Source organism: Corythoichthys intestinalis, chromosome 4, assembly GCF_030265065.1.
Source record: "Corythoichthys intestinalis isolate RoL2023-P3 chromosome 4, ASM3026506v1, whole genome shotgun sequence".
In the NCBI taxonomy this organism is placed as follows: domain Eukaryota; kingdom Metazoa; phylum Chordata; class Actinopteri; order Syngnathiformes; family Syngnathidae; genus Corythoichthys; species Corythoichthys intestinalis.
Genome location: NC_080398.1, coordinates 41,203,601 through 41,230,033, shown reverse-complemented (window position 1 = coordinate 41,230,033; position 26,433 = coordinate 41,203,601). Strand labels below are relative to the sequence as shown.

At 34.9% G+C, this 26,433-nt stretch overlaps 1 protein-coding gene across 1 annotated transcript; it reads right to left on the bottom strand.

The window, feature by feature from the left end:
• Positions 1-2,772: 2,772 nt before the first annotated feature.
• Positions 2,773-25,944, bottom strand: LOC130915296 (PR domain zinc finger protein 1-like). Its single transcript, XM_057835240.1, has 7 exons — positions 25,780-25,944; positions 21,078-21,392; positions 17,813-17,932; positions 17,056-17,308; positions 11,839-12,728; positions 10,881-11,009; positions 2,773-8,142 (listed from the first exon to the last, which is right to left on the bottom strand). Exons 1-7 carry the CDS (start codon positions 25,804-25,806, stop codon positions 7,705-7,707), a joined length of 2,172 nt encoding a protein of 723 aa, XP_057691223.1. The 5' UTR covers positions 25,807-25,944; the 3' UTR covers positions 2,773-7,704.
• Positions 25,945-26,433: the final 489 nt, after the last annotated feature.

The window sequence follows — 26,433 nt, the reverse complement described above, 5'->3', positions numbered from 1 at the left end:
TTCCATTAAGGTCCCATATTGTTTGAATTAAAAAAAATATTAGAAGCTAAAAAACACATCTTTTTCAGGGGTGCCAATAATTATGGAGGGCACCGTATGTCTTTTACGTTTTTTTTTCACAGGAGACATCTCTGGGTTCTGATTTAACTTAGCTCCAAAGCGCAACGCTGAAAATCCATTTTAAAGAAATTAAACTGGCCACTGGAGGGCAGGAGCGCATTTGGTAAGACCCGCAAGCCGATTCAACGGAACGAACGGCCGGGCTGCACGGCCGGGTTGCTGGCGGAAGACGACCGAGTGGACGTCCAGGATGCCAGGCGGCGGACGACCGAGCAGAACAACCGGGAGGATGCCCGGGATGCCAGGCGTTGGACGACCGAGCAGAACGACCGGGACCACCAGTGCAGCGGACGATGCCGTTGAGTCTGTGCTGCTCGCCGAGCAGAGACAGGCGGCGATGAGGGAAAAGTTTACCCCGGCTTTCGCGGCCAAAACAGCGTCATCTCTCAGATAGTTACTGGATGTGTAAATGAATTGTTACTTTGCTATGACAAGCTCTATTTGTCTTGTTCTTTATGTTATTTTGTAAAAGGAAAACATTATTCAGATGTTCGGGATGTCACAAAAGCAAAAAATAGCTGTGTTAAAGTCAAAGTTATGTTTAAAATGAATGCTTTTACAAAAAGCTCAATTTCTCCGTTTTCTCATCAGAAACTGGAAAAATGCTCAAACTAAGCTATTTTCTAATGCTGATTTCTAAAGAATGGAAAAAGATATGAAATAACTTTTTTTTTCCTGCTGAAAGAAGACAGTCTAATCTTTCTTTTGGTGGGTTCCATGTTTATACAGCAATAGAACAGAATTTTCTGTGGGCCTTGCAAAATCAGTCAAAATCCAGTAAAATGGCTGGGAGTGAATGAGTTAATATGATGTATAATACGTTTCTTGGATAGTTATTTTGAGATTTAGGGGGTATTAAGGGGTACTTAAAGGGTAATTCCGATTTACGTGGAAATTTGGGTTATGTCACTAGCGTAGGAACGAAACTCGTTTGTAACCTGGGGACTACCTGTGCTTAAAGGGAGTAGCCACTGTGCTATATACGATAGTATGTCACGATAAAAATTGTACGTACTGTTTTGAGTCAAAAACATTTATATTATTTTATTTTACTGAGAGTGAAATATAACATTATTTGAAAATAATATCTGCCTATATTCCACAATTTTAAATTTTTTTTCTCAGTCAACAAAAGACATCAATAACAACAGGCAAGTGTTTGGATTAAAAGCAGTGAACATTTATAATAATTCTCCTCATAATTTACACATTTGGACATTTTTGCACATAAATAAAACAATTTGTAAACCAACCAGCATGTAAACACAGACGCACACAGCTTGTGGAGTTAAAGCTCAACGAACGACAGACTAGACACTTTTTGGTCAAAGATGAGGAAGTGGGCGGGGCCAGTGCATAAGAGACGCGCTCGAGGGGAGGGGCTCGGAAGTTAACCCTTTCAGTGCCATTGACGATGATGGACGTCCAAGTGTGTGGTGCTTTTTAACATTCTTCTGTGGATTTAAATGCGTTTATTGCTAGTAGACGTAGACGAACGTTCATTTGCTATCAGTCCTCCCAGTTCAAATGGATTGGACGTCAATGAGCGTCAGTGGCAGCCAGTGAGTTAATCAATTTTTTTTTTTCCTTTTCACATTCTTCCTGCTTTGGATGTTTGTAGTTTTAACTTTGGTTTAGAGCGTCGCACACGGACAGTCATTATTCACAGAGAAAAAAAAGAAAAATTCCTAAATGAAAATTTTACGTCAAATTAAAATGAATTGATATAAACAAATAAAAATTGTGATTAAAAAAAGTAAAGGTTTTAATTAAGATTGATTTTGAAATTTTAAAGGAAATAAAACGTGACAATTTGAATTGAATATAAAATTGATAAAATTTTAAAATGAAACCCAGTTCACGCTAAATGGAAGTTAAAATTTGATGAATGGTTTAAAATTAATAACATTTGGAAATCCCATTTTAATGTTTAAAAAAAAAAGCTAATGACATTTTAAACTGAAAAAGTAACATGAAAACAAACCATTTAAAAAACAAACAAAAAAACCCCAAAACAATAGCATTAAAAATAAAACTCAATTAGGATTAAAATTGCTCACAAATTTAAAAATGAAACCAAAATTAAAGGTGAACTTCAAATCACTAAGTTAATAATTCAATAAAAATCTAAATTCTGTTTAAAAAGGGCAAATAAAATTTAAAATACAACTAAAAGTAAAAAAAAATGAATAAGATAAAACTGAAAATTAGGGGTTAAAAAACTAATTTAAAAAAATTTAAAATTTAAAAATTAGAAAATATTAAAAATTAAACGATTAAAATTGTTCAAATTTTTAAAAAATGAAACGCAAATTAAAGGTAAACGTCAATTCAATAATTTAAGAATTTAATTTAAAAAACAATGGGGCAAATAAAATTTAAAATAAAATTAATAAATAAAAAAAAAAAAACAACAACTGAAAATTTGGGCTAAAAAAAATAAAATAAAAAACTTTAAAAATAAAACAATTAGGAATAAAATTGTTCACAAATTAAAAAATGCAACCGAAATTGAAGATAAACGTCAAATCAATAATTTAAGAATTCAATTAAAATCCAAATTCTGTTAAAAAAAAAAAAGGGCTAATAAAATTCAAAATAAAATTAAGAAATTAAAAACAAAAAAGAAAACAGAAAATTAGGGGTTCAAAACATTCAAATGAGAGAGAGAGAAAAAAAAAAAACTAAATTATTTTTAAAAACTAAAGCCCTTTCTTTCTTTTTTTTTCTTTTTTTTTTTTCTTTCTTTTTGAAATCCCTTTCTTGAAATTCTTCCCACTTTGGACATTTTCAACTTTGGTTTGGAGTGTCACACAATCTTATGAAAAATAATCTTAGAATTTAATTACAATTAAAAAAATTTCAATTAACAGGAAAAAAAGGAACAACATCCATTTTATAAAATCTTGCATTATTTTATACGTTTACAGTTCGGAAATCTGATCCACTTTGGTTCATAGTCTCTCACACAACATCATTCATTACTTACAAATAAAAACCAAACATTACAATACAAAACAAAGAAAAAATCATGAAGAATAAAATAAATAAAACTCCATTCAAAGTCCCTTCTTCACATTCTTCCTGCTTTTACGGGAAGTCAACTTTGGTTTGGATCGTCCCATCCGCGTCACCATCATCCGAAAATAAAAACAAAACAAAAACATGTGCTACATGTTGACCAGCTGCATTCCACTTTCATTTCTTCTTCTTCAAGTAGCCAAAGAGCAAATAAATAGCAAAAAAGTTCCGCCTTTAGCCTTTCCCGTCACTCGCTCGCACTTTCACACACACACTCTGAGGTAACTGTTGTGACACACGCACACACACTTGCCCTTTGTTCCTGTTATTTAAATGATTAAGTCATTGACTGCCATTGATGGTGATAGATGAACCAGAGTTACTTGAAATTTTCTTTACGTTTACCGCATAACTTAATGTCATATTACTACATAGGACACGCAAACTAAGGGAATATGTTAACACACTTGCTACTGTTAAAACAGCTTTAAAATTATTTCATGAATTAAATGAGTGTCTGTCATTGACGGCGCTATATGTCCAATCCATTTGAATTGTTAGTATCGGTATCAAATCTTAAATTTAAGGTCACATGATTGGAAATCGGGCCAATCGCGCCATTTTTCAGTTGATCGGAATCAGGTGAAAAGGATCGGGTTTTTAATCGAAAAAATGACGTGAGCGTCAAAACGTGAGTGGATTCACGCAATGAAGCATTGAATAAAGACGAGCATTTTTCTACGTTATTCTGGTTTAAAAATAATTCGCATTATGAAGGCGACACGGATAGACGGTAACGTGTTTGGAACGTTTGTTTAAAAAGGATGAAACGAAACACATGATTGGATGTCTATTTGTACTGAAAAAGTTGATTTAAAAATTTGCTAGCATAATCGCAAAATAATGATTTAGCCTTGCTGCCTCCATACGTACTTCGTACGTGATATAAGCTACGTGATATGAAAACAATGTCGTAATATTGCGACTTTTTCGTACATATTACGATTTATGATGAAAATAGGCCTACAACAACAAAGTTGTAATATTACGAGATAAGTCGTAACATTATGAGAAAAATGTTACGATTAGTGCTGCAATGATTAATCGATTAACTCGAGTATTCGATTAAAAATAAATATTCAAATTAAATTTTGTTGCTTCGAGTATTCGTTTAATTAAAGTGGCATTGTAATGGTTTATTTTGAAAGTGTTTACATTTAGTTTTATTGATTAGGGTTGATACACTGCCCTCTGGTCTGCCTCTTTTCACATGGCTGAATCCCACTGTTCCCTGTTAAGACCAACGTAAGCTAAGTTTTTGTTTGAGCTAATCTTTTTTTAATGCATTCATGATTTAGTTTATAGGTATATTCAGCCGTTTTTTTTTTTTTTTGTGTGGAGATATGTGTCTGAACCATTTGTTAAGAGCATTGTAGAAAGAAAGAAAAAAAAACAAAAAAAACAAGCATTTTAATACAGTTAAAGCTAGCGGACTTTTTCTGCGTAAATTAGCCATTTGTTCTTTTGGTGGACATAGATCCTCATTTTTATTTTTATTTTTTTAGACCGTTTCAGGCTCAGCTCAGGTATCTTACTTTTTCGTGTCCCTTATCCGATTACTCGATTATTCGAACTAACTAGTCCATCGATTAATCGGCTACTAAAATATTCGATAGCTGCAGCCCAAGTTACGATGTATGATTTAATTGTCGTAAAGTACGTACATTTACGTTAATTCACAATATTACAATATAGCCGAGCTGCATTCGTCTATATATTATGTAAAGTAAATAAAGTGATGTAAAATTATTGTAAAAAGATGTATATTATGACTTTAATCTCATAATATTACGATTTTTTTCTTGTAATATTACGACTTCAATCTCGTAATATTACAATGTACGGTTGAACTCTTGTAATTTTATGACATAAATCTCCTAAAGAACGTAAAGTTACATTAATTCGTAATCATAAAACATAGCCATGTTGTGCCATACATACTACGCAAAGTACGTAGAGTTAGGTAATATTATGATAATCTCATTAAATTGCGACTTTTTCGCAATATATTTATGACGAAAATTGGCTTACAACAACAAAGTTGTACGATTACGAGATTATAGTCGTAATATTACGAGAAAAAAATTGTACTTTTACAAGAATAATGTAGCATTACGAGAAAAAACCTTATTCTCATAATTTTACGGTTTAGGAATTAAATATCGTAATACCGCGATTTAAATCTCGAAACGAATACAAGGCTTTGTAAAGTTTTAATAATACAATTTAGCCATGCTAAATATCATATATTTCCTAAATAAAGTTATGTAATATCATGAAATTAATCTCGTAATACTTCAAGAAAAAAATTTGTAATATTTTATCCTTTAGTCTCATAATATTACGATGTATGATTGAAATATTGTAATATTATGTGTTAAAACATGGGAAGTATGTATTTCGTTAATTCATAATAATAAAACATAGCCGTGCTGCGTCATGCATATTACAAAAAGTATTAAGATAATCTCGTAATAGTTAAGTAATATGTTGACTTTACTCTCGAAATATTACGAATTTTTTCTTGTAATATTATGACTTTAATCTCGTAAAGTACGTAAAATTACGTTAATTTGTAATAATACAACGTTGCAGTGCATACATATTACGTAAAGTACGCAAAGTTACGTAATATTACGGCAATAAAAAAGTCATGACTTTACGAGCTGAACGGCAGAGAAAGGTCGAAATGTTAAGCGTTTAGTCTCGAGATATTACGATGTATGATTTAAAGCCCATAACATTATTACTTAAATCTCGTAAAGTTACGTTAATTCGCAATTTTACAATTCAGCCGTACTGCATCCATTCAAATTACGCAGAGTAAATAAAGTTATGTATTATTATGAGTTTAATCTCGCAATATTATGTTGTATGATTGAATTCTTGTAATAATATGACTTAAATCGTAATATTACGTCAATTCGTTATAATACAACGTAGTCGTGCAATATATATTTTGCGTAAATTATGGAGTTACATAACATTAAGACATTAACCTAGTAATCTTGTGACTTTTTCGTCTCGTACAACAATTTTAATCTTGTAATATCACGATATATGACTTAAACTATGTATTTTTACAATTTAACGTACTCAACGTAACGTACTTAATGTTACGTAATATTACGGCAATAAAAAAAGTCATAACTTTACGAGCTGAACGGCAGGGAAAGGTCGAAATGTTAAGAGTTTAGTCTCGAGATATTACGATGTATGATTTAAATCTCGTAACATTATTACTTAAATCTCGTAAAGTTACTTTGATTCGCAATTTTACAATTCATCCGTACTGCATCCATTCAAATTACGCAGAGTAAATAAAGTTATGTAATATTATGAGTTTAATCTGGCAATATTATGTTGTATGATTGAATTCTTGTAATAATATGACTTAAATCGTAATATTACGTCAATTCGTTATAATACAACGTAGTCGTGCAGTATATATTTTGCGTAAATTATGGAGTTACATAACATTATGACATTAACCTCGTAATATTGTGACTTTTTCGTCTCGTACAACAATTTTAATCTCGTAATATCACGATATATGACTTAAACTATGTATTTTTACAATTTAACGTACTCAACGTAACGTACTTAATGTTACGTAATATTACGGCAATAAAAAAGTCATAACTTTACGAGCTGAACGGCAGGGAAAGGTCGAAATGTTAAGAGTTTAGTCTCGAGATATTGCGATGTATGATTTAAATCTCGTAACATTATTACTTAAATCTCGTAAAGTTACTTTGATTCGCAATTTTACAATTCATCCGTACTGCATCCATTCAAATTACGCAGAGTAAATAAAGTTATGTAATATTATGAGTTTAATCTGGCAATATTATGTTGTATGATTGAATTCTTGTAATAATATGACTTAAATCGTAATATTACGTCAATTCGTTATAATACAACGTAGTCGTGCAGTATATATTTTGCGTAAATTATGGAGTTACATAACATTACGACATTAACCTCGTAATATTGTGACTTTTTCGTCTCGTACTACAATTTCAATCTTGTAATATTCCGATATATGACTTAAACTATGTATTTTTACAACTTAACGTACGTAAAGTCGTACTAATACGATTTAGCATCCATATATATTGTATTACGTAAATTTATGGAATATTTTGACTTCAATCTTGTGATAATCTAATTTGATTCCCGTGATATTAAGATTTAAATCTCGAAATATCACAAGTGTATTCTTGTAGGCCATTTTTTTTCTTTCTTTGTGTGGTCATAAGACTCAGTGGTTTGTGAAGTCCAAATGAATTGGATGTCATTCGCCGTCAATGGCACTGAAACACCGCTTCATCGCTGTCAGTGGCAGTGAATGAGTTAAGTGGTTAAAGGGGCAAATGGCGTAATCATTCTTGTAAACCCTGAAGAATGTTCTGGAAATAAATTAAAAAATGTGGAAATGAAGACCTTAGGAGGATGATTGTCAAATTTCAGCCCTGAGTAGCGAGTCCCTGAAGTGGTCCCTTACGGATCCGCCTCCTGCTTGACGGACAGTCCGTGGCGCGCCTTGATGACGGAGGTCTGGCGCCACACGGCCCCCAAAACCTGCTTCTCTAGCACGGCGTCCAACTCGGCGCCGCCCCGGAGCCGCTCCAGTTGCTCGGCGTGCTCGCTCAAGTCGAAGCGTTCGATTTCCTCGTTGGCGCGTTGGACTTCCTCGGCGCCGGACGTGCGGCAGTAGCCTTTGAGGTGGAGGCGGAGGCTACACAGGTGGATGTAGTGGCGGTGGCACTGCGGGCACTTGTGGGGGCGCTCGCGAGAGTGCAGGCGCTTGTGGAGCTTGAGGTGGACGAACTGCGTGAACTTAGCCGGGCAGAGTTTGCAGTGGTACGGCTTCTCCCCAGAGTGGAGGCGCAGGTGCGTCTTTAGGTTGCTGGTGCTGCTGAAGCGCTTGTGACATACCTGACACACGAAACATGGAGTCAGATGAACATAAACTGACTGTCTGATATACTGTATGTGTAGTGTTGTCAGTTACGTTACTTAGTAACACGTTACTGTAATCTGATTACTTTATTTCAGTAACGAAAAATCTAATGCACATATTTTTCCAAACCAGTAATCTGATTAAAGTTAGTTTCCTTCGTGTCTGCATGTTACTATTTTGTAATTGCCTCATAATGTATGAAGAATGAAGAATATTTGTAGTCATTTTGAATATAATACGTTAGAAAGGTTCCCATCTTGTCACATGTTCATTTCCATGGTAACTGCTCGTAATTACTTCCTGTTTTGAGACAGACTTCAGTAGGGGTGTGACAATATATCGAAATGGTAATATATCGTGATACTTTGCATCCCAAAAGGTTATCGATACGCTCAGGCCAAGAATCGAGATATCGTTTTAAAAAGGTATCAATGTTTATTAAAAAAAAAAAAAGGAACCAACAAGTTGCTACCAAAATTTACTTCATGGCAGCCATTGACAGTCACTCTTTCCGATTTTCAGGGCATTTACAGGTCACTTTCTAGAGGTGGCAATCTTTGGGCACCTAACGATTCGATTACGATTACGATTCAGAGGCTCCGATTCGATTATAAATCGATTATTGATGCACCACAACCCCCCCCCCCCCCCCCCCCCCCCCCAAAAATACTATTTCAGTATCAAGTTAACTGTTAAAAACAGTAAATAAAATACTCAAGTCCCAATTTTGTATCTGGAGTTTTAAACTACATTCAATTAATTTAATGTTGTGAATCGACCGTTAAAGTCGTCAAAATTGCTCCCGTTATTCCATAATTTCCCTTCTGTCTACTTTCGACGTGAAAGTTTTAAAACTGTTTCATCATTTAAAGATGGATTCAAGTCAAGATTTTACTGATTTGGGTTTTTTGTTTTTTTTTTAGATAAAAAGTAATTAGGTTCGCTACAACAGAGCCTTCTAGAGAAGTCTACTGCTTTAAGATGGCGCCTGTTTACTAGCGCGAGAAAGTCATTTCGCATCTAGTTCTTGGTATATGATCTAACACAGCCGTCGTCTGTCATTTCACATCTAGTTCGAGATAAATGTGACATCTACCATAGCCGTATGTTGCTGTATGTTTGTAGCAACTAGCAACTGGGCGCTGTTTGTAGCGGCTGACGGCCGCAGTCAGGTAAAAATATATATATATTTTTTTTATCTAGCAACATGAGTTGAACATGATATTTACTCTCGGTCCGTTCCTCATTGCGTCCTGAAGACCGCCCTGACTGTGTTTTATTTCCGCTTTACCTGGTATAATTCAATAATCGGAATTTGGATGTTTGTGATGTTTGGATGTTTTCTCGAATCTTCCACGGCCGAATCGCGAATAATCTAAGAATCAGAAATTTCGCACGCCTCTATCACTTTCTGTTCATTTTAGGGCATTTACAGGTCTTTTGAGTTTGAGTCACTGCCCATGCATTTGTGGGATTCCCGGCTCACTTCCTGTTCCGTAACCCAAAATCAACATGAAGTGGCCATAAAATGCCCCAAAATCAACAGGATGTGACTGAAAATCAACCTGAAATGACCCAAAATGACTCCTTGCCTGGCATTAATTGGCTGCCACTCATGGCTATAGAAGTGGGAGGGGCCTGCTTAAAGTGGGAGTGGTTCATTTGCTGCTACCCTCCCAGTTCAAATGGATTGGACGTAAACTTGTTTTTCTGTTTATTAGTCGTTTTGTAGAATGACTTCCTGACCAATGTATCGATAATTGCTGTATTGCTATATCGTGATATCATCGTTATCGTGAGCTTCATATCGGAAATCGTATCGTATCGTGAGGTACCAAGAGGTTCCCACCCCTAGACTTCAGTCACCTGTTGAGATGTGTGAGGGAATGTTGATCTGTGTGCGTCCATGAATGAACGTGAGTATTTTTCCTTCATTCTGGAAGGTTCCAGCGATAGGTTGGGGCTGCTACATGCGCGGCTGTTTTATAGCTTTGCCGTTGCAATGGCGGGTAGTCGGCGACCATTGTTTACATCAGATTCGTGTTGCACATTTATGCCATGAGGTGACGTGTAAATCCGATTAAGTGTAAAGTGCTTAGTTGCCGCCACGTTTTGTGGCTAAATTGACCGCGTTTGTATACGCCGTTCTTGTGGTTTGTGCGCGCATTGACACCCGCCCCCACCTTCATTTTTATTGCACTGTGCAATTCATTTGTGTGTTGTTGATTATTGTGCAGTCAATTTGCATTGTTTTATAGCAGAACTCATATGCTGCTAACCCTAACCCGAAATTCAGAATTTTTGACATTTGGCTTAATCTTTGTGTGAGTGGGGTTTTATTAGTCGGTGGAATTGATTTCAACAGATTCCAAGCAGTTTGTCAGTTATTTGTTAGTTTCAGGGGGAGTGGCTAAGCTAGCGAGAGTCAATGGTGGTTGAAATCAACTCCATCGAGTAATTCAACCCCGCTAACTCAAAGATAAAGCCTTATGTGAAAAATTCTGATCTTCCCCTTTAAATTCAATTGTCGGATGTTGAGGTAGCAAAGAGAAAAATTGGTGAAAAGTAACCGATAAATAACTTTTCAAGTAACTTAGTTACTTTGATAATAAAGTAATCAGTAAAGTAACTAGATTACATTTTTTTGAGGCGTAATCAGTAAGTAAGTAATCTGTGACAACAATGTGTATGTTCATACCATTACCAAATTTACCTGGCACTCATGCGGTTTCTCCCCCGTGTGGACCAGGTAGTGTTTCTGCAAGTGGGCTAGTTGCGTGAAGCCCTTGTTGCAAGTCTGACATTTGAACGGTCGCTCGCCACTGTGGACACGGAGGTGGACCTGAGGACAGCAAAAGTGGTCAGATAAGCACTCCGATTGGGTTTGAATTGGCCATGTAAGCAATACTAAAAATTGCTGATCTGACGCACAGAAAAAGCCTAGCATTATCAGGTTTATCCTTTTCTTCATTTTATTTTTTTATGAAGGTGGTCAAGCCTGCGTAGTAGCGTTCAAGCTAGGTGCTAACGCTAAAGCACATCTATTGCTGCAGTCCTGCCTGCCGCTCTCGCTCTTTGCTGACGTAATTGCTGCATGAATTCTGATTTGGGAGACTTGACAGTTCAGACCGCCACCACATTCCGGAAAAATGTGGCCCAGATCAGATTTAAACAACATACGAAAGTGACCCGGATCGGATTTAGAAAGGTCCAAAAAATTTGAACTTCCCGCTTTAAGCAACTACTCATGTTATGTCCAGCCTCATGAAGTTAGGTTTTAAAAACCTAAATCCTAAAACCGATGACTTGAGTCAAGTCAAAATTAAGTAGGGACTTTCAGAATTTTTCTCATGTTGTCTGATTAAAGTCATGTCAACTGTCATGAAAACCCAAAGTCAAGATTTTCACCAGTTTTAAAAGGAAAATGGATGGATGGATGAAAATGCCGAATCACGATACACCTTTCGACTTAAGTCTCACGACTAACAATAAATGCTCGTGAGTGCCATAGGCCATCTAGTACCGACCGTGGCTAACAAATTTTAGCCTAGTGGTAGCTGCTGGTTTCTTTATTAAACAGTCTTTTTAAAAGGATATATTGTTTCTTATTGATAACAAATCTCACAAAAATCCATGGGAATTCTGGGAATCGTGTTCCGGGCACCCCTTACCTTAAGATTGGACAGCTGTCCGAAGGTCTTGGTGCACACGTTGCACTCGTACTTGATTTTCCCGTTGTGCTTCTTCAGAGGGTAAGGCAGCGCCTTGTACCCTGCCGAACCGACGCCCCGCTTCACCTTCACCAGATTGACCGCCTCTTCGTCCGAGTCGCACAGTTTGCCGAGGACCCGCTCGGCGGGGACCCCCGCGGCCGGGGACCCGGTGGACGGCGAGCGAAGGCCAGCGTAAGGCCGATGCGCGGCCGCCTTGTCCTTGAGGGACGCGGCGGCCGAAAAGGCGCTGGTGGGAGCCGGTAAGAGGAGGTCCCTCTGCGGGTGGGCGGCGTCCGACATCAGGAAGCGCCGCCCGGCTGCGTCCGAGGGCAGGAGGGGCACGTGTGGCGGCAGGTAGAGCGGGTACATCCTGGGGTAGACGCCGCCCACGGGGGGTGCGTAGTGGTGCGGCAGGAGGTAGCGAGAGTAGGGCGCCCCCGGGGCGTAGAAGGGTGACAGCGGGGCGGCGGACGGAGGCGAGTAGCTGGGGTACGGACTCAATCCGTACGGGCTCCCCTGGGGGCTGCTTTCCGGGCTGCTCCTCGCTGACGGACTGGGCGTCGCTGAGGATTGGTCGCCTGGTGAACGCGGGTACCCCAGTCCCCCAGTTTTGAGGAAATCCTCAGGATGTCCCCTAAGTGTCGGGTAGAGCGCCTGTGGGTACAGAGGGCGCTCCGGACTGTAAGCGCAACGCGCTCGGGTGGGCAGCGGTCGGCTCGGCTCGCTTTTGGGGACATCGCGCAGGATGGATAAGACGCTGTGCTCCCTCTTGGGGGGTCTGGGGGCTGCGGGCGGGGGCGGCGAAGGGTCCGACGCCTGATGCTGCTTCACCTCCAACAGCGACCGTTCTGTAAGGACAGGAAAAAACACATCAATAACGGTCGTGACGAAGTGACGTTTACTTTGGGGGAGATAAACGTGCATTAGCGCTCTTAAAGTGACACGCGCTTGACGGACGATGTGAGAGGAAGGGCTTTTGTTACATTGACTGCCATGGACGGGGATTGACGTCCAATCTATTTGAACTGGGAGGGCTGGCACTGAGTGAACGAATGTTCCGTTTTAATTAAGTGTTTTAGAGACACGTGATTGAATATTAATCATTCTTTCTAGCACCCAATTTTTTTCACATCTTCCAATCTCTATTCCTGATTTTTAAACAAGTTTTATTATACTTTTTGATTAAACATTTTAAATAATTAAAATATAAACGTCCTCGAGGAATGTAAAGAACGTGAGTTGATGCTAATTTTCATTAGCGCGTGAAAGGCGGATTATATTGTATGTTATCATTTAGCTAGCAGGTGTTTGAAAATGTATTTTGAAATTTTTGCACAGTAAAAAAAAAAAAAAAAAAAAACAAGCAACAACAACACCCAAATCTTTTATTTTCCATAGCCGAGCTGTGCTTTTTGATCTTAAATAAGAATAATAATTTTAAATAGTTGTAATAGTTTAGTATAGTATTGTATCATAATCTTAAATCATGCTAATAGTCATTAGCACATGAATATGTGCCTTCCATTATGTATTAGCATTAAGCTAGCAGGTATTCAAAAATATGTTTTGTATTTTAATGCACAGTTAAAATGAAAATGAAAATCACTTTTTTTTGCATGTCTGACCTCGGTTTTAAAGATTTTTTTTTTTTAACTTTATTTTTTTTGTAAACTAGTAGTTTGAGTGTTAGAGTGTAATCACGCTAATCTTCGTTAGCGCGTCAATAGTGTCTTCTATTGTATATAAGCATTAAGCTAGCAGTTCTGTTTTCACATCGTCCAATCCATTCATTCAGTTTTGTTTGATTGTGTTTTTTAACTAAATGTATTAAATAGTTTACAATATAAGCGTTCCCGAGGCGTTATGAGCGTTAAAGAATGTGAGTTAATGCTAATTTTCATTAGCACTTGAAAGGCGGATTCTATTGTATATTAGCATTAAGCTAGCAGGTGTTCGAAAATGTATTTGGTATGAAAATGCACCGTAAAAATGAATGAAAAATCAATTTTTTTTAAACATATCTGATCTCTTCAAGATTTTTTAATAAGGTTTTTTATTAAAAAGTGTTATTTCAAGAGTTAAATAGAGTTTAATCATGCTAATCTTAGTGTAGCAAACAAATATTTCATTGTATATTAGCATTAAGCCTTCAGTTCTGTTTTCACATCGTCGTATTTATTCATTCAGTTTTGTTTTACTGTAGTTTTTGTAACTAAAAGTATTATATAATTACAATCTAAACGTTCCTGAGGCGTTTTGATAGTTAAAGAACGTGAATTGATGTGAATTTTCATGAGCACTTGAAAGGCAGTTTCTATTGTATATTAGCATTAAGCTAGCAGGTGTTCGAAAATTGATTTGGTATTATACTGCACAATAAAAATGAATGAAGAATCACACTTATTCACATATCGGACATCTTTTCAAGATTGACAAAAAAAATCAAGTGTTCTTTCAAGAGTTAAATAGAGTTGAATAATGCTAATCTAAGTGCAGCAAAAGTGTCTTTCATTGTATATTAGCATTAAGATAGCAGTTGAAGCAAAAATTAACCAAACTTATTTTTCATATTCAATCTCTATTTACGATTTTTTGAACTACATTTTTGTATTATTTTTACTATCATTTTAAACTGATAATTTGTGAATTGTATAAAAAAGTTCCCTCAGTATTATTTTGAAAGTTAAGAAATCTGTTAGCTTAATAATGCGTTAATAGTGTCTTCCGTTGTCTATTAGCATTAAGCTAGCAGGTGCTCGAAAAACAAAATGTATGTTGTATTTTAACGCACGGTATTTATTTTTTCGAAAATATTTTACTCTATTTGAGGTACCATTCCAAGTCCGACAAACTCAAGTCAATTTGCATCTCCACCATGTTTGCTCGATTAAATACAGGTCATCTGGATCGCCCAGCCCTAATTGCACGTTCATCACCGTCAACCAATAGCGCTGAAACAAGATCATTCCCCCCCATTTCAATCTCTTGCCACTCGAGATGAAAGCGCGGATTAGCGAAAACTCGCTGCAAAATGGCCGCCATCTATTACGTGTGATGCAATGTGTGTGTCCACACACGCATACACATACGAGCGAGTGAATGAGTAGTAAGGCGTCAGTGAGTAAACAAGGAGGTTATCAGCAAGTCTTCCTCCTCCTCTTCCTCCTCTTAAACCTAAACAAACACGGCCGCCATCTTGGAGATTTCAATCTGTCAGCGGTTCAGACAGGAAGTTCAAGAGGGGGCAGGGGGATACCACACACACACACACACACCTACAGACACACTTGTTTATATACTGTATATAAGTGTGTGTGTTTAACTCAGTGTCATTGACGGTGATAGACGTCCAATCATGCGGCGCTTTAAAAGTCTTTAAATGCGTTAGTAGATGTTCCTTCTTTTTGAAGTAGGACGTCTGGCAGCGAACGAACTAGTAAGATTTCTAGTTCATTCGCATTCGCAACCAACAATCACAAAAAACACGACATTTTGTGAATGAACGAATGAATGCAAATGAACTAGTAATCTTACTAATGAATGAATGCAAATGAACTTGTAATCTTACTAGTTCATTCGCATTCATTTATTCGTTCATTCAGTGCTTGGATCCTTTTTAAATCACAAAATTTTGTGTTTTTGTTATTGTTGGTTTACTCTTCCGTGAACATATTTTTCAAGAATTGTCAATTTATGGCAAGAATAAAATATTACAATTGTTTTTATATAAAGGTTTTTTATAAGAGGCTTTTAAAGACATTTTTCGCCATTTGTATTTTTTTCAAATCACAAAATTAAAATGTTCCCTTTTTTAATCTTAGGTGAACAGCTTTTTTTTTTTTTTTTTTTAATGTAGTGTTTAAATTATTCTTTTCTCACCAAATTTAAATGTATTTTGATGGTCAATCTTATGTGAACAGCCATCATGTTTAAGAAAAAATTAATAAAAGTTTTGACAAGAATAAAAGAAATGATTTTCAATAAAAAGTCATCTTAACCGGAAGAAGATTTTTCTTCACTTTTTTCTCATTTATTTTTTTCTCACCAAAATAATTAGTTTATATTTTGTTGATTTAACGTTAGTTGAACATCCATATTTTCTCAAAAACTTTCAATTTTTTTACAACAATAAAATATATTTTTCAGACATTTCTTTATTTCTGGAAATCTTTTTTTTTTTTTTTTTTTTTTTTTTAGTATTCAAAGCATTTTTTCCTTGCCAAATAGTTTATTTAGTTGTTTCATCTTATGTGAACAGCCATAATTTTTTAAAGTGTACATTTTTTTACAAGAATATAATAAATGCTTTTCAATAAAAAAAGTAATCTTCATGCCAAAATGATTTTTTCCCCACTTCTTTCATAAATTATTTTTTTTCTCACCAAAATAATTTAATATTTTGTTGATTTAATCTTATTTGAACAGCCATATTTTCCTCAACAACCGTCCATTTTTTAAACACAAATAAAATATTACATTGATAAAATATACAGAAATTTTCAACTATTTTTTTCAAGAACATCAAGATTTTTTTAGTATTTAATTTAGTATCGTTACCTCCACCACCACCAAATTAAGGTTAGTGTTTTGCAAATTTTGAAAAAAGTCAATTTTTTACAAGAACAAAAATTTCAATAACAAATAGAATAGTCAAGATTTTTTTTAAAGTCTTTACATTCTTTTTTTTTTTTTCACCAAATTAAGGTTATTATTTTTTTGTTTGATCTTACATAAAAAGCCATATTTTCCCCCCAAAATTACATTTTTTACAACAGTAAAATCTAAGAGTATCAAGAAAATTCATCTTCATATTTAAATAATAAGGTAATAATATTTGAAAAGTTTAATTTTATGTAAACAGCCATATTTTTCAAAAAAGTTTTTTTTACAAGAATAAAATCTAAAATCTTTAACAAAAAGACAAGATTTTTACTCACTTTTTTTCTACAACTTTCCTAGAACTTTTTTTCATTACATTAATACTCTCTTTATGATTTTCTGGAACAAAATTAAGTTATTGTTTTGTTATTTATATATTATATATTTGTATGCCTGTATTTTCAGTAAAATTGACATATTTCAAGACATATTCAAGATTCTTTTCCCTTTTTTTTGACCAAATTAGACAGCAGTACACGTCCAATCCGTTTTAATAAAATGGATATTCCAACTTACTAAGCTTCTGCATCATGAGCTCCCCAGACGGCGGGTAGTGCAGCCTTCGCGCGTAGTCGTGGCAGTACCACACCAACAGCTCGGCGCCGGCCGGGACGGGCCTGACGGTGTAGAAGTACACGTCCAATCCGTTCTGGCACGCCGCAACGTTTTGCTCGGCCGCCGAGTGGGCAGGGTTGACGTAGCGCATCCAGTTGGAGCGGGCCTCGTCCAGACCGTCCACAAAATGGTGGAAGTCGCCGTCGGCGTAGATCTGAAACGTAAAGGAAGCATTTTATGACTTCTGGGACGTGAAAAAATGTGTCGTCTAATCAAGTAGTTCTAAAATAAAACTAAAATAAAAGGCTTGAAATGAGGTTGTCACGAGTAGACGTCCAATCTGTATGAACTACTGTGAAGTTTGCTGTCCTCCAAGTTAAAATGGATTGTTCATAGTTAATTTATGAAATACGTAATATCACAGCAGTTTTAACAGTAGGAAGGTTGTTAATCTATTTAGTTTGAGCATCTCAGTGGCAATATGAATGAATGACTGAATGAAATGCAATTAAAAAAAAAAAAAATTAGTGAAAATTATAGAGGGTCGCTTTTACATTACATGCAAAGCTACCATGAATAATGATACAGGAAGAGCCGCATTTGTTTTCTTCTTGTAATATGACGCTTCCTATGACATCACTTCCTTCCCCTTCAGGCTTTCTCACAGGGTCCGAAAGTGACACTTCCTGTGACGTCAGTGGAAGTGGCGCGCACTCACCCGCCAGAAGTACTTGCGGTTGGCGTCCTTGGGTACATTTTCGGCCGTGTAGATTTGGCCCACCAGCGGGCCGAAGCGGGTTCCCTTGGGGATGTACTCACGGCTGCACACGCCCGCGACCTGCACACAGACAAGTTGCAAAATCAGTTTTCATCATTTTCCAAGATTAATTGACAACTCATTGTTAAAAAGTATTGTTTAATTATTATTATTATTCTCAAATCAACAGTTCTTGAAAAATACACATCACACACATGAGAAGAACAAACCAAAACCACTATTTTAGTTAAAAGTAGAACTTGTACAGCCCAAAAAAATATGAGTACTTTGAAAAATCTTTTTTGCAATTGTAAACTTTCATTTTTCTTTTAAAAATTCAACATTTCTTGAAAAATATGGCTCTACACATAAGAATACAAGACCAAAATGGGTTTTAAAAAAAAACTTGCAACGCTAGTAACAATGCAATGGGATTTTGACTTCTTGTTTGCTATCATAGCTCAACTTCCTGCGGACAAGAAAGATCCTGATGAAATAATCCATACTGTCACGCTGTTAACCACAAGGGCTATCAATGGAGGGTAGCCTATTTACGCAATGGAGATAAGTTTTTAGACCACTGTCAAAATAGTTATCAATTAATTGTAAAATCAATTAGTTTTCAATTAGGTGATTGTATGAAATTATGTATTATGTTGTAGCATGCTATGTTACAATTAGGGTTGTTCCGATCATGTTTTTTTGCTCCCGATCCGATCCCGATCATTTTAGTTCGAGTATTTGCTGATCCCGATATTTCCCGATCCGATTGCTTTTTTTTTGCTCCCGATTCAATTCCAATCTTTCCCGATAATTTTTCCCGATCATATACATTTTGGCAATACATTAAAAAAAAAATGAATAAAACTCGGCTGAATATATACATTCAACATACAGTACATAAGTACTGTATTTGTTTATTATGACAATAAATCCTAAAGATGGCATTTACATTATTAACATTCTTTCTGTGAGAGGGATCCAAGATAAAAGACTTGTAATTCTTAAAGGATAAATGTGAATTTGTATATTGTGACTAAATATTGCCATCTAGTGTATTTGTTGAGCTTTCAGTAAATGATACTGTAGCCATTTAACTGTTCTGCCCAAATGCATGATGGGAAGTGCAACCATGACTGTGCGTAGTGGTACCATTTGATATATCTTCTCTGCATTAGGAAATAACATAGGGTGTTAAGAAAAAGATCAATTGCTATCTTTCTTCCCCACATTGCTTTCCACGATATTTCTAATTGAACGGAGAGGGATTGTAAGGCTTTAACCAATTAAAAAAAGGCTCCAAAGGCTGCCAAAATTTATTTTACTCATTTTACGCTGCTTTTGATGTCTATATATAGGTAAAACGGCACCATTACAGATTGAAAGCGACAATGCGTGAGTGGGTCTTGCAGCGCATGTGTTAATTGTGTTAAATATCTTAACGTGATGAATTAAAAAAAAAAAAATTACCACCGTTAACGGGATAAATTTGATAACCCTACCTTAAGCCTAAAGACTCTGGATTAGTGTAACGTATTATGTCTGTAACGTTAAATACAATTAGAAAGCGATTTGATTAAAAAATATATATATATTAAAAAAAGGCATGTCCGATATTTTTTTGCCGATTCCGATACTTTGAAAATGACGTGATCGGACCCGATCGGGACATCTCTAGTTACAATATGTTATGTTTTTATGTTTGTTGGTTTCGATTGCTTTTGTTTTAACGTTCTTTTGATTTGATGTGATTTTTATGACCTTCATGTGATGTACAGCACTTTAAATTGCCTTGTGTTGAATTGTGCTATGCAAATAAATTTGCCTTGCCTTACTCTGTAGTTATACTAAGCTGTTTTACGTTAGATTATACAATGTTATGTTAGGTTTTGTCCTTTTCTGTACTGTTACACTAGCTACCTATGTTGTCACATATAACATAATGATTGACTATGCTATGCTTTCTTGTGTTGTGTTGTTGTGTGTTGTGTGTTTTATGTTATGTTATGTTATGTTTATGTTATGTTACACTCTGTTATGTTACGGAACACTGTTACGCTACGTTATGTTACGGTACACAACGTTACGTTACGGTACACAATGTTACGTTACGTTAGGTTATGTTACTAATATGTTACATTACGTTACAGTACACTATGCTGTGTTGCGGAACACTGTTACGCTACGTTATGTTATGGTACACTATGTTATGTTATGTTACATTACATTACGTTATGTTAGGTTATGTTACAGTACACTATGTTACATTACATAATGGTACACTATGTTACCTTACGGTACATTGTTATGTTACATTACCCTAAGCTATGATTTGCTAGGCTATATTATGTTACATTACGTAATGTTATGTTTTGTTATGTTATGTTGTGTTATTTTACGTTAAATTATGTTATATTGTGTTACATTACGTTATGTTAGTTTATGTTACAATACACTACGTTACATTACGTTACGGTACACTATATTATGTCACATTACCCTAAACTATGCTTTGCTATGCTATGTTATGTTACATTACGTAATGTTATGTTTTGTTAAGTTATGCTGTGTTATTTTAAATTACATTATTTTAGGTTATGTTACAGTACACTATGTTACGGTACACTGTTATGTTAGATTACCCTAAGCTATGCTTTGCTATGTTATGTTATGTTATGTTGTTACATTACGTAATGTTGTGATTTGTTAAGTTATGTTGTGGTGCTATTTTACGTTACGCTACGGTACACTATGTTACGTTACGGTTCACTGTTATGTTACATTACCCTAAGCTATGCTTTGAAATGCTATATTATGTTACATTACGTAATATTATGCTTTGTTAAGTTTCGTTGTGTTATTTTACATTACATTATTTTACGTTTTGTTATTTTACGCTATTTAATGTCACAGTACGTAATGTTACGTTTTGTTACAGTGCACTATGTTGTCATATTATCCTATGCTGTGTAACAATACATGACACAATGTGATGTTATGTTTTGTTCTTTTACCTATTAATATTTTATGTTTTGTTATTTAAGGTTACATTGTTTGACGTTACGTTAAGGTTACACCATGTTGTTATAGTATGCTATGTTACATTAAATTTGCATAATGCTACACTATGTTACGTTACACTATGTTGTTATGCTATGTTGCATTGCATCACGTTGCGTTACATTGTGCTGCACTACTTTACGTTAGTCGATATAATGTATCTTACCTCCTTTCCGTCAGCTGTGTCTTTGAACATGAGGTTCCGGGGCAGCGACGCACGCGCCCTAACGCCGCTAGCGTCAGCTGCGCTAGTGGCGCCCTCTGGCCCGGCCTCTCGCGCTGTATCCTTGACGATGTAGGTGCACTTCTCCTCGAATTCGGCTTCAGTCCAGCTGGTCATGTCCGCTTCATCGTCTGCGTCCGACTCAGGGTTTACGACGTCCGAGCCAGTGGACGCCATCTTTGCGGCGGGCTGGGTGTCGTCCTGGTCCATGGCGTGCGCCCCCTCACTGGTCAACATGGCCGAGCTTTGAGAGGTCGCCTGCGGGGATAGTGAGCATGACTTTGAGTTCTGAGTAGTTTCTAAATTTAACTCTTTTGAGTGCCATTGACAATGATAGACTTTTCAGACTAGACTAGACTGATAGACTATTTTCTATAAACTTTCCATATAAATATTTCCACCTATAATTTAAAACCCAAAGTATAAGAACAATAAAATACACGTCAGCCGATGAGACCACTCATCGGTGACTAAAGGACTATCAAAATAATCGTGTGCCCCAGTGACGATCATTTCCCTCTTTTTTTTGTCAGTGATGGTTTTTTCAAACCAGTTAGCTGTGAGTCAGTCACGGGAAGAAGACAGAGGAAGAAGGGAAGTAAAGAAGAAAGGAAGTTCCTGCGACTAAATTTGGAAGGCAGGATTTGCCCGGGGAGGAAGGCAACGACAAAACTTTTCCATTTGGGGGGTCTCGGGAACACAAACAACACAGCAATTAGCTACAACACAACCGTAACGTTTTTATTCAATTCTAGTGAAATGACATTAAGCTTTTAACTCATTGACATCATTCATCTTTTGGCAAATCACCTTTCTCGTATAACAGTTTAGCTGTAAAATTGTGTAATATTACAACTTTATTCTCATAATATTATGACTTTAATCTCGTTATATTTTGACTTTTGTCCTCGCAAATTCCGACTTTTTTCTTGCTTTCGTAATATTACGAGAATAAAGTAATAATAGTCGTAATAATACGGAAAATACAGATTTTTGTTAATATTTATGACAGCCAAACTTTGATCTCATAATATGATTTTAATCTCAATAAACTACGACTTTAATCTTGCAAATGAACAATTTTAATGTCGTACTATTACAACTTAAATTTTGTGATATTACGATTCTAATTTCGTAATGCTATGACTTTTAATTAAGACTACAATCTCGTAATATTACGACCATGATTTCGTAATATAAAAATATTTTCTAGGAATATTACGATTTAAATCTTGTAAAATTACGATTTTAATTTCGTAAGGCTACAATGTTTAATCACGCAAATTACGATGATGAGCTCGTAATATTACGACTTTGATCTTGTAATATTATGATTTTAATCATGTAATATTACGACTTCGATGTCGTAATATTACGATGTTAATTTCGCAATGCTAAGACTTTTAATCTCGCAAATTACAACTATGATCTCGTAATATTATGACTTTGATCTTGTAATATTATGATTTTAATCTTGTAATATTACATTTTTTTCCTAGCAATATTCCGACTTTAATCTCATAATATTACGATTTAGATCTCATAAATTCCGATTTTAATTTCGTAATGCTAAGACTTTTAATCCTGCAAATTAAGACTATAACCCTCTAATATTTCGATTTTGATCTCGAAATATTCCGATTTTAATCTTGTAATATTACCATTTTTTTTTAGCAATATTCCTACTTTAATTTCGTAATATTCCGACTTTTTTTGTTTTGTAATATTAAGACTTTAGTCTCATAATATTATGACTTAAATCTCGTAATACTACGACCGTTTATGGTAATACTATGATTTCGATCTTATAAAATTGGGGCATTTTTTTCTGATTAGATAACAACTAATAATATCTTAGTACGACCTTTTTTCTCACGCCTTTAATCTGGTAATATTATGACTTCATTCTTGTAAGATTACGATTTACAATTTCGTAATATTTTACTTTTTTCTCATGATATAAAAATTTTGATCTTGTAATATTACAACTTTAATCTCATAATATTATGACTTTAATCTTGTAATATTATAAATTTAATCTTGTAATATTATGATTTACAACTTTGTAATATTTAACTTTTTTCTCTTAATATTACAATTTTGATCTCGTAATATTTCGAGTTTAGTCTGGTAATATGACCCCCCCCCAAAAATCGGCAATATTACGACTTTAATCTCATAATATTATGACTTTAATTTTGTAATATTGTGAATTTATTCTTGTAATATTCCGATTTCCAATTTTATAATATTTGACTTTTTTCTCATAATATCAAAACTTGGATCTCGTACTATTACGACTTTAATCTCATAAAATTACCACTTTAATCTGGTTATATGGCCAAAAAAGATTGTGAACTATTACGACATTATTTTGTAATATTATGACTTTATTCTTGCAATATTACGATTTCCAATTTAGAATATTTGACTTTTTTCTCATAATATTATTATTTTGATCTCGTAATAATATGACTTCAATATCATAATATTACGACTTCAATCTGGTAATATGACCAAAAAAAGTTCCTCAATGTTACGACTTTATTCTTGCAATGAAAACTTTATTTTTGACATTTTTTCACCTTATATTACAGCTAATCTCATAATAGTACGACTTTTTTGGACTATTGACTTTATTTACTTAAAATTTAGAGTTTATAATTTCATGATATTTTACTTTTTTCTCGTATTATTACGAGTTTGAGCTTGTAATATTACAACTTATATCTAGTAATATTACGACATTTTCCGCCCGCAATATTATGACTCAATTCTTGTAATATTACAACTTTAATTTCGTAATATTTGACATTTTTTCCTCCTAATTTTACGACATTGATCTTGTAATATTCAGACTTTAATCTCATTATATTAGAATTTTTTCTCATATTATTACAACTTTAATCTCGTAATGTTACAACATATGTCTTAAATCGTGTAATATTATGATTTCACTCTCTTAATATTACTACTTTTTAGTCTTTTAGGCCTTTTTTCTACCTTTGTATAGCCCTAATTTGAATTGAATTTGAATGATCTCAAGGGTTAAAAAAGCAAAACAAAAAAGCTTCAAATAACATAATGTGATATAAAAAGAAATGAGCAGCAACATTTGGCGCTCACTCAGCAAAAAACAACAACAAATATCTAAATTAAAGTGTAATCACACTTCAATTTCCTGTTTTTACTTCCTAATTTTGTTAATTTTTTTTTACAAAACGCTCACTTTTGTCCGTGTGATATCACCCACACAGCTTTGAATGAGACATTAAAAAGCTCAAACATTTAAATAAGCCATACTTGAGCTATTTTGGCAATACAAATGAATATATGACAGGAAAAAAATTGATAAAGTCTAATTTGAACCCCAAAAGCACCTAAAGTTTGCATTTTCAAAGACATTTTAGACATTTTTCAACGCTTGATTGCAAAAAATCACCCCCCCCCAAAAAAACCACCCCAAATAAATACATCTTTAAAAAGAGAATTGACTTATTTTGCTCACAATCCATTTAATGAGAAGCAAAAAAAAGCATCTTTTCATAGCAAAAGCAGTTCATTTTAGTCCACTTTTTAAAACTTGCAATCAACATGTATTCACATAGAGTTTATAAGAAAAACCATTCAAATCCTAGTAAAATAACCCAAAATAAAGCCTCAAAACACATTTCGTAACTCCCACTTAGTTGTATTTCCTCAGCAGCACACTTCCATTGATTGTCCACCAACCATCAAAATGACAAAAAAGGCAAAAATTAACACCCAAAAAGCATTTTCATAAAGACAATTAATCAAATTTTAACCCTAAAAATGCTAACGCAGACCTTCTACTTTTCAATATACTGTGCTCACATCTTCTAAACAGAGCAAAAACCCTTAAATAAACAAAATTTTCATTTTTAAATTACCAATTGAATCATCATAACGCAATTTTGTATTTAAAAAAAAAAAAAAAAACACATTTACACCTTTTCGAACCACAAACAACTCTAAATTTAATCAAGCATGTAAACGAATAGAACACATAAAACTGTCAAGTTATTTTTAACACATCTACACCTTTTCTAACTTAAAACAAACACTTACTCTACCTAAAATAAACCTTTTAAACCACTAAAACACTTATTTGTATCTTTTAAATGGCTAAATGTGTACATATTTTCCCCTCAAAAACAAAAGTTATTTCTAAACACATCTACACTTTTTTTTTTAAACACAAACAGTCGATCAACCTATATAAAATTAAAGTTTTAAACGAGTAAAACACTAAATTGTCTTATTAAAATACAAACACCTTCACATTTCTTGTCCATGAACCCCCAAAAAAGCATCAAACAACCTTTAAAAAGTGTTTTAAGCACCCCAAAAACGCTGTTTGGAACATTAAATCGCTAAAATAATAATTTCTATTTAATAATCTTGTGTATTTTTACAGTTTTACACGTTTTCTAAACCTCAACAAACACGCAAAAGTATTTTTCAACATGGAAAAAAGTCCCATTCACGCATTTAAAACGATTAACTTTACTGCTCTGATGTCTTAATTTCTTGAACTTTGACAAAAAAAACGTGCACAAAAAGTCAAACTGCCCTTCAAACTTAATTAAAAACAATAATAATTAAGTAAATTTAAAGTATTCACCGAGTAGCTTTGGTCCCATCCACACATAAGGACGTCCGGTCGGGGGGTCTCCGCGTGTGCTTGCTTGGCGAGGGACAGGTGCACGCCGGCCGGCCGCGGTGCTCTCGATATTCCGCTCTAGTCCTCGCGTGTGCGTGCGTGCCTATAACTGCACGCGTGCGTGTACTTTCTTGGCCGCGCTGCGTTCAAGTGTGCGATGCGACCAGAGTGGCTGCTGCTATGTTGTAGAGTGGGGTTTAGGCCGCGCCCACTCGGATGAGGCACGCCTCTAGGAGGAAAGGGCACGCCCCCTCTGGGGAAGAAAATATATACACAAACAGAGCGTTGGAAAGAATACAATCTATTTCACTGATTATGTTGAACTCATTGGTTGCCATTGACGGGTATAGACGTCCAATCCGTGACATTGACGGCGACAAAAGTCCAAACCATTTGAACATTTGAAGTCTAGAGCCGTCAATGGCAGCTAATTAGTTAGTTTATAGTTTTTTAAAAAAAATAATAAATTAATTAAAAACAGTTCTTATTATATTTGTGGTTAGATTCGTGTTTGATACTTTTACTGGATTTTTTTTTTTAAAATTATTTATGCTACTTGATTGGGTCAGAATCCTTTTCTTTTTTTAAGTATTATTTCGATTTTTTTTTTTTTTT